The 9,345-nt window shown below is 42.1% G+C and overlaps 2 protein-coding genes across 7 annotated transcripts in view; both read right to left on the bottom strand.

The window, feature by feature from the left end:
• LOC5519023 (bromodomain-containing protein 4) overlaps positions 1 to 9,345 on the bottom strand; it is a 30,389-nt gene that overhangs the window by 12,069 nt on the left and 8,975 nt on the right. For 5 of the 6 annotated variants that reach the window (XR_007312456.1, XR_007312458.1, XR_007312457.1 and 2 more), the window contains exons 12-13: positions 8,762 to 8,934; positions 6,851 to 7,015 (exon numbers count right to left, since the gene is read on the bottom strand). Coding sequence is in view for 2 of the 6 variants with exons in the window: in XM_048731042.1 (XP_048586999.1) it covers positions 6,851 to 7,015; positions 8,762 to 8,934 (338 nt within the window). In the remaining 4 variants the exon portion in view is untranslated. Of the gene's footprint in view, positions 1 to 4,213; positions 5,871 to 6,850; positions 7,016 to 8,761; positions 8,935 to 9,345 lie in introns of those variants that run through there. The other variant, XM_032363789.2, reaches the window with a different exon arrangement.
• On the bottom strand, positions 259 to 1,923 carry LOC116602961 (ankyrin repeat and SAM domain-containing protein 3). The gene is made up of 2 exons (XM_032363791.2): positions 525 to 1,923; positions 259 to 474 (listed from the first exon to the last, which is right to left on the bottom strand). The coding sequence occupies exon 1, from the start codon at positions 1,644 to 1,646 to the stop codon at positions 597 to 599; it is 1,050 nt and encodes a 349-aa protein (XP_032219682.1). The 5' UTR covers positions 1,647 to 1,923; the 3' UTR covers positions 259 to 474; positions 525 to 596.

Below are 9,345 nucleotides of genomic sequence, written 5' to 3'. Positions count from 1 at the left end.
GGGTAAACCTTTATTTGCGGCTGTCACTTCTGAGTAGTAGAGACACGTTAAGTCCGACTTTACCTTTTACACTCGAGGGTTAGGACGCCAAGTTATATTCACTCGCAATATTATTGTCTAGCCATGTTAGTCGGTATAGCTAATAAGATACTACTTTGAGGTCAGTTAATTAAGTGAAGGAGCCCTTTAGATTATTAAATAGCTGGAATGTGTTATCTTGACCTTAAAGTATGCAATATTAGACAGAAATATATATAGTATTTTTAAAGTATTTTTATTTTTATTTTAAGTGAATTAAAATTAACATAACGACAAAAATTAAATTATATCCTCTTCTTTTAAATTTCTAGCTAAAAGACGCGTAGAAATTTTATCTAACGTCTCCCCTTAGAATTTGTTGCTAAAAGACGCGTAGAAATTTTATCTAACGTCTCCCCTTAGAATTTGTTGCTAAAAGACGCGTAGAAATTTTATCTAACGTCTCCCCTTTGAATTTGTTGCTAAAAGACGCGTAGAAATTTTATCTAACGTCTCCCCTTTGAATTTGTTGCCAAAAGACGCTTAGAAAGAAAATGTACAGTGGGGTTAAGGAATGGCTACTTGTACACAGTTCTCTTGCGATTTGCTTTGGACTGTTTACGATGTCTGTTAGACGTCTCCCGGCCCGATTTAACAGTCTCTTCCTCTGTAAACCTGACCTCTTTCGCCTTCGTGTTATACGGAGTTATCTTCACTGGTCTATACACGTCCTCGCTCATGTAATGGCTCAGTATAGCATGCAGATCTGGCGTCTTCGTGCGGGCTACTGAAGGAATCTTCTCGGTAACTTCTGTTGACTCGTAATCCAAGAGACTCTCACCCGGCACAGTACTTGCGCTACTCGTTCGAGAGGGCGGACTGTCGTCCGTGTTTACCCACGAATTGTACTTCATATGTTGCGGTTCACTTCGATTAGTGAGTCTAGAGACGGCTCGTACCCTAGGAGAAGGGGGGGACTTTCGAAATTCAAGTGAAGTATGCGGCCGCGTAGGGGTACGCGGCGAAAGCGCCGTTGACCGCTCACTAATCTTAAGTCGCTCGATCTCTTTACGAGTCTTACGCACCCACTCCTTATCACTCAAGAAGTACTCGGTGTCGCGAATTCTGTCCGAAGCGTAGCCCTCGGCTTTCAAGATGTGCGCGCAGTAAAAGTGTCCCATTTTGGCCGCAAGTAAGTACGCGGAAAAGCCCTTTTCGTTCCGTACATCCACGCTTAATCTGTACTTGAGTAGGACAGCGAGAATAGGCCTTAATGCAGCGGCATTACCGGACATTGCGGCGTACATAAGCGGCGTATTACCGATCTCATCCGGGCAGTTAATATCGTACTCGATGTCTTCAAGTAGTATTTGGACGATCTTGTCGCGTCCATTCATGGCAGCGTAGGATAACGCCGTTCGTCCATGTTTGTCCTTTTTATTGACTTTTGCGCCCTTCTCAAGTAGCATTTTAGTGACTCGTAAACCGATGTGTTCTTTATCGATGAAGCAAGCGAGCATGAGAGGTGTCCTCGAGTCGTGATCCGGAGTATTTGGATCGGTTTCTATGTCGAGAAGAAGACGTGTTTGGTGAACGCGTGCGTTTGTTATAGCCTGGTGCAAGGACATGATTCATTATACGCAGTTAACAAATCCCATCGAGGCTGTCTGGTAACTCCACGTACATGTATCCGCCATGCCGGACATTCTAATCCCGTATGAGGGAATCATCGCTCAAGTTAAACAGGCTTTACTCCGGCTTCAGTCAGAACTGTATCGCTTTACATGCACCTCGTCTTTTCGCTATCCATCACCAAGCTTCAAGAATACAATAAACACATCACAGTGTGTTAATTTGCTGACAATGTCAATCTCTCCCTGAGCTTTTGCCGTAACAGCATCACTGTTTACTACCGTTATCACAAACAAAGCCACCCGGGTGTGAAATCACGCAGACACACTCGCATTGGAGGCTTGCTGAGCAGTATTGTTGGGTAATTGCTTTGTCTAAGCTCTTAAAATAAATCCCCCGAGACGTTGACAATGAACTCTCGGCACCCCGAGACAAATGACCTTATGGCCCATTCAGAACATGTCAGCAAAGCAAGAATAATTACTGTTCAAGGCGTTTTTAGAAGCATAAACCATGCAGCGAGACTAATAATATCGCGAAGTGACATGAGGAGTTCAGAAAATTGAATAAGAATGGTAAAAAAAAGTCTAACAATCATAAACCCATTTACGTTATAGTATCATGTTCATATTCAAGCCGTTTAGAGAGAAAATGCATTGAAAAAAAGTAAGAACGTAATGAACCGTTTGCTTAGTTCTTGGAAACCACACAAACACATAAAGACACATCAAAACTCTAGCGAACCTACAATACAATAGAAAAAAGAAAACATCAAATTTAGCGAAAAACTGTTTTCTTCTTGAGCCGCGGTCACGCCTATATAAGGAGAGTGATCATTACCTTATTCGGAATGAGTTCGCTGTGAGTTTTTATAAGGTATACTTGCCGCCCCACTTGGACCCCTATCAAGCAATACTATAATATAGGGGCAAGCACAGAAAAAACCTTCTGGATTATCTTTTTCCCTTCCCACTTTGAGAAGTATTTCAAGCTTTTAAAAATTTATTTCGCGTTTAAGGTCTTTGGTCATCCTCGGATACCCAGGACACCGCTCACTTCCGGTTCCGGTTGTCAGCGACGCCTTAGGTTCCCGAGAAAGAACTTCCAGCCCCCAGCGTAACAATTGTAGATTCAGCTGGGAATCGAACCCAGTCCACGCGACAAGGTAACGGCCGCGCATGCTCCAATACAACACTGTATCGTGTACAATGTGTTCGCTGGCTCACATCAATTTGTCATACTACAACGGGGCCATTTCGAGTCATGTAAGATAACGCGAAATGGCCCAGAATCTTTTCTTTCTACTTTCTTCTATTTCGTACGCTTTGATCATTTTTATTCTTGTGCCTTGTTTCCGCGATGGAAAAGCCTTTGGGTTGTTGTGAAATGGCACTCAGAGGTTTATGGGGAGGACATCCGCGGGGTTCGTAGATATTTCATTGAGAAAACAACGGGGGGAACAGCCGCGCCTATACTGGTAATTTCCTTGTAATTTTTGTAAAATATTGGGGGGGGGGGGGGTGTGCCCCCAGTGCCCCACCCCCTGCTACGGCCCTGTATGTGAATTCCGATGCGAACATGCCGCTATTTAGCCACTCATTTTGGCCTCAAAGAGGCAGGTATTGGCCTTTCGGAAAACAGTTGCTTTTTCGTCCAAACTCTCAGTACAATTCTCTAAAGTGTGAACGCGTTTCATACTTTCAAAGCTTTTACGACAGCCCCTAGCTTTGTTTTACTGGTAGCTGTAAGGCTTTGAATAATGACACAAGCCTACTTTGTGCCTAAAGGGGTGACACGCTTCTATTTGGTGTCTATCAGGGTTATTCTTGGAATTCTCCTACGAAAATCCCTGACCCAAATCGTTAGCGTACCTAGTCTCACTCGGTTTGTGTATGACTATCAAACACAAATAATATTTCTTTTCCTCGATATGGGTGTGTGCGTTCACATTTGACGGTGAAGGGGAGTAGGGGGGGGGAGTCGACAAGGGAACAATTGTTGTGTGTCGCCTTTGCTTTTGAATGTACCAGAAAGTTTTGTAGATACGATGATAATGTAGGGATAGGAATTCTCTATGCAATCTTAAATTGTGGGGTTAAATAATTTTTCTTAAGCCAAATATGATATACTATAGATATATTCTTAGTAATTTAACAGCTTTTTGGGAGGTATGAGTATGTATTTGGTAGATTTACAAACCGCGGGTTATGGACATGCCCAGCAATTAAAGACTGTGGGGTGTGAATGGGATCAGAAACGATGTGTTAAAAAAATGGGGTAGAGATAGCACATTGCAAGGATTTTTCGGGGAATACCAGATTAATGAGGTATGGATATGTAATAGAGCTACATATTATAGAGTTACTACATTTCTTAAAAAAATGCATTGTTGTATCGGTGAAATTGCATGAATCACAGTTGGTAGGGGCATTGATATTCTATAGGGATCATAGATTATTGAGGCATGGACATTTCCTAGAATCCCTATTATAGAGGAATAGATATTTCCTAGAATCACATATCATCGACGTATAGATTTCACTAGGATCACAGATCACACACCTCAGAAGAAGGGATATTTTATTCAGACGTTATTTAAAAAAAAAAGTTGGAGCGCAAAACAAGAGAGAAAGAATTGCTTGAATCATTTTGGGGAGGGGTATTGTGGGGAGTAATTCAGCAAAAGAACCAAAATTGTCAAGTAGCAGAAAGCTGTTTCTAATTACCCATGACCCATAAATGTACTACATGATTAAATTGGTTACATTTATATTCTATACAGCATATATAGAGCCAAAGTGCCAACAAATTAGTAACACAGAATGTTTACATATAGTCTGCTAGCTGCTTTTATTCCCAATGGAAAAAGCTTTCTCCCGAACATTGGGAATCCTGTGTCACACAAAGAAATAAGAGCCTAGCCTGCTAGCCGGCTCCCCGGAGATTCGGGATTCCTGTGGAAGAGGGAAGGAGAGCCGGCAGCAAAACGCTATGTTTTTGTTTCTCCTTTCCCCTTCCAAAGGAATCCTGAATTTCCGGAGAGCCAGCTAGCAGGCTAATGGGTCGATAATGAGAGCCAGCCAGACTACATATAACTGTACATGACATACCATCTACCTTATTAAAGGGAATAAACGCCACACAAACACTTGTCATGGTCTCCAATCAGCAATTAACTCCTCAACGTTGATGCTAAATCTTTACTAAATCTTTATTTCACCAACATTATTATGGGTTCATGGCAAATAACTGCATGCAACGGCAAAGAGCAAGTTTGAACAAGTGTAGTAAATTATTACTGAAAACTTTCTCAGTTGTGTACCAATCGGGCTGAACCATTTAATACCAGACATTCTCCTCATATTGTTTTTTTTTTGTTTTTTTTTTTGGGGGGGGGAGGGGGGGGTTTCCAGACTGGTATATATTAGGGAAAGGATCTGGGTTATACCCGGATAGTGGATTTTGAGAGGGTTAGGAGCGGGTATAGAATAGAAAAACCTTTTTGAAGAGAGGTTTTATCAGTACTTTTTAGTACTTTAAAATACTGTATATGGATGGGGAAACGATTTACATACAGTGAGATATGTATATTAAGATAATACAAGAGGGATATTTTCAACTGATAGACATTCATTAAGTTGGGTGTGATCTGTTAAGTGACTGCTCTCAAAAACACATTTCGAGTGGGGTTTAATGAAAATCACATCTCCAGCCTCTTTTCTAAATCAGGGTACCCTACTACAATCTGTTGATTCAGAGTATTTGCAAAACTGTAATAAGGTATATCTGCAAATGATTCTTGTGAAGTATGGGCTAAAAATTGATTATTGGATATAATGAATATAAAATATATGGGTTGGTAAACTATTTAAATAATACTATGTTTTATGTTGGTTGAATAAAACAATTACTGATATGTATATACCTAAACTAGTCCAAGGAGTTCTTATCAGGTCTTCACTGCTTGGAGATTAATCATAATGAAGTGCAGGGCTCTTAACCACAGAACACCTGATCAGAAAGCCTGGGATTAGACTTGTACTTCATCACTACTAATATGGTCCTAGTACTACATGATTTGGGTAGAAGCAGGAGGGTTAGAACCGTGGGCGTTTGCTTCCGTCATAGTAGGCACCACCCATCCCTAGCATGGGATGTTGCCCCATGTAGGGCATGCCACCTTCCAGGGCTCGCTTGGCTCCCCCCTGGCTTTCTGCATTCTACAGTAAATTACATGCATCAGTATAATGAGAAATGGATCTTTAGGGGGTAAGGGCAGGGGAGGGAACATCATTTGACAAGGGCAAGGGAGGTACTGACAACAAGAGCAGACGAAAGGGCACACAACATAGGACAATGAGTAACAATACAGTGGAACCCTGTCAACTCAAACCCCCAAGGACTTTGAGTTGTATAGAAATGACAAAACATTACTCTCAAACAAACTTGAAATCAGGTTGATTGAGCAGTGAGTTCAAGTTACCTGAGTAGAAATAACTGAAAAATGGTCTCTAGGGAATTTGAAGTCAGTTCCAGTTAGTGGGGAGTTATCAGGGATCCACAGTAATAACTTATATGGCATGTCTTAAAAAAAATGTAAAGTTAAGGTATAATAAGGTATGCAGTATTTGAGTGATGACAGTACTGAAGTACAAAAAAAAGAGTTTGACAGGGATACGAATGTGTACATCAGTATGACAGGGCTGGCAACATGTGCAAAGAATTAGGGCATCATTAGTATTCAAGGGTCTGTAAAAGGGCCAAAGGGTAAGGGCATCATCAGTTTTGAGGTGTCTGTAATACTTTCAAAGGGACAGGGCATCATCAGTTTTGAGGGGTCTACAATACAGCCAAAGGGATAGGGTATGGGACATGTATTGGGACCTCAATACTGGGGAAGTATATCAGCATGTTAGGACAAGTTTAAAATCAGTTAGAGAACTATGGCTCAAGCAGAATGTATCAGTAGCCTGGACATGAAATAACAGGGAGCTTGTATGATGTTATCAACACCAAAACTGCTGTATTCATACTTTGTACCTCTACGAACTGGTGCCAAATAAATATCTGAATCAGTAGAAGAGTAGTCTGGCAACAAGCAATAACTGTAGCAACAAAGCAAACAACAGTGCAGGCAAGACAGAGCACTTTATCATCAAGTATGGATCAGTAAGACATGGAAGAACTTGGTATTGTTTACCTGGCTGGAGTACATGACTGGTGCTGCTGAGTGCTGAGGGATGGGGGAAGGTGATGCAGTTGCAGAAAGTCCTATGTTCTGAGACTGTGAGTATGTAACAGCACTGGGGTATGCACTTAGGTACTGTCTACTGACAACAGCTGTGGCACTTCCTTGCTGCTGAATCTGAAGAGAGAATTACATTGAATCAGGCTCAATTCATATTACTTTGAGTTTTGTAATTATATATCACCACTTAATTTTAAAGATTTACAGAGTAATACATTACAACTTGCCCCCCTCTCCCCCCTTCCAAAAAAAAATATATATTTAATAATTCTAATGAATGAATATATCCTTTATATCTACAATATCCTACTGTAGATAAATTCCTCTCCCTCCACCACCTCCTGAAAATTTCTGTTGCATCTGCATTGTACGAAGCATCTAAGTCCCAGAGGATTGTTAAGATTGCTGTGATTAAATATGTAATACCTGGCCCAGCGGGTTTGCTGGTTGTTGTGGTTATGTGTATACCTAGCACAGAGGGATTGCTGGTTGTTATATGTAATACCTGGCCCAGAGGGTTTGCTGGTTGTTATATGTAATACCTGGCCCAGCGGGTTTGCTGGTTGTTGTGGTTATGTGTGATACCTGGCCCAGAGGGATTGCTGGTTGTTGTAGTTAAGTGTAATACATGGCCCAGAGGGATTGCTGGTTGCTGTAGTTATGTGTAATACCTGGCCCAGAGGGTTTGCTGGTTGTTGTGGTTATGTGTAATACCTGGCCCAGAGGGTTTTCTAGTTGTTGTGGTTATGTATAATACCTGGCCCAGAGGGATTGCTGGTTGTTGTGGTTATGTGTAATACCTGGCCCAGAGGGATTGCTGGTTGTCGTGGTTATGTGTAATACCTGGCCCAGACGGTTTGCTGGTTGTTATGTGTAATACCTGGCCCAGAGGGATTGCTGGTTGTTGTGGTTATGTGTGATACCTGGCCCAGAGGGATTGCTGGTTGTTGTAGTTAAGTGTAATACATGGCCCAGAGGGATTGCTGGTTGCTGTAGTTATGTGTAATACCTGGCCCAGAGGGATTGCTGGTTGTCGTGTTTATATGTAATACATGGCCCAGAGGGATTGCTGGTTGTTGTGGTTATGTGTAATACCTGGCCCAGAGGGATTGCTGGTTGTTGTAGTTAAGTGTAATACCTGGCCCAGAGGGTTTGCTGGTTGTTGTAGTTAAGTGTAATACCTGGCCCAGAGGGATTGCTGGTTGTTGTGGTTATGTGTAATACCTGGCCCAGAGGGTTTGCTGGTTGTTGTAGTTAAGTGTAATACCTGGCCCAGAGGGTTTGCTGGTTGTTGTGGTTATATGTAATACCTGGCCCAGACGGTTTGCTGGTTGTTATGTGTAATACCTGGCCCAGAGGGTTTGCTGGTTGTCGTGTTTATATGTAATACCTGGCCCAGAGGGTTTGCTGGTTGTTGTGGTTAAGTGTAATACCTGGCCCAGCGGGTTTGCTGGTTGTTGTGGTTAAGTGTAATACCTGGCCCAGAGGGATTGCTGGTTGTTGTGGTTATGTGTAATACCTGGCCCAGAGGGATTGCTGGTTGTTGTAATTAAGTGTAATACCTGGCCCAGAGGGATTGCTGGTTGTTGTGGTTAAGTGTAATACCTGGCCCAGCGGGTTTGCTGGTTGTTATGGTTAAGTGTAATACCTGGCCCAGAGGGATTGCTGGTTGTTGTAGTTAAGTGTAATACCTGGCCCAGAGGGTTTGCTGGTTGTTGTGGTTAAGTGTAATACCTGGCCCAGAGGGATTGCTGGTTGTTGTAGTTAAGTGTAATACCTGGCCCAGAGGGATTGCTGGTTGTTGTAGTTAAGTGTAATACCTGGCCCAGAGGGTTTGCTGGTTGTTGTGGTTATGTGTAATACCTGGCCCAGAGGGTTTGCAGCCTGTTGCTGGTACTGGTAGGCATACTGTGCCGGTGTGTATCCAGGGTAGGGCTGGTTGGTGGCCTGTCCCATCAAAGGCACTGGCTGCTGTGCAATTTGTGTCATGCTCTGATTCATCAAGGGAGCAGGCTGCTGCCACTGACTGTACGCAACTATAACAAAGACAAACATTTGATTGACTGTTAGAGATATGTTTCCAAGATTGCACAGACATATGTGTTGCAATAAGTATTTCTTATGCACATGAGAACAAAAATTTCTTATGCACATGAGAACAAAAATCTGGACAAATGTGTAAAAAAAAACTTTTCGGGTCTTGCAGTTTACTTATGTGTCAATGCTACATAGCTAAATGTCTGGCTATACAGTATTTCAACCGTCAGATTATTTATCACAGTGATATCATTTATCACATTGTTTTGAGTACAAAGCAATTATGTGGAGATTGTGAGGGGGTTGTGAGGAGATCTGGAAGGTGGAATCAAAGTCATTCTGGGCTATGTTAGAAGTTTTCATTGGCCACTGTTTAGTCAACAACTCCCTACAGAATACTGTAAGAGGGA

This window comes from Nematostella vectensis, chromosome 1, assembly GCF_932526225.1.
Source record: "Nematostella vectensis chromosome 1, jaNemVect1.1, whole genome shotgun sequence".
NCBI lineage: Eukaryota > Metazoa > Cnidaria > Anthozoa > Actiniaria > Edwardsiidae > Nematostella > Nematostella vectensis.
This window is presented reverse-complemented; position numbering and strand designations above follow the sequence as displayed.

Excerpts from the sequence above, each read along its gene's own strand:
- LOC116602961 (XM_032363791.2), bottom strand. The coding sequence starts at position 1,646 with ATGTCCTTGCACCAGGCTATAACAAACGCACGCGTTCACCAAACACGT.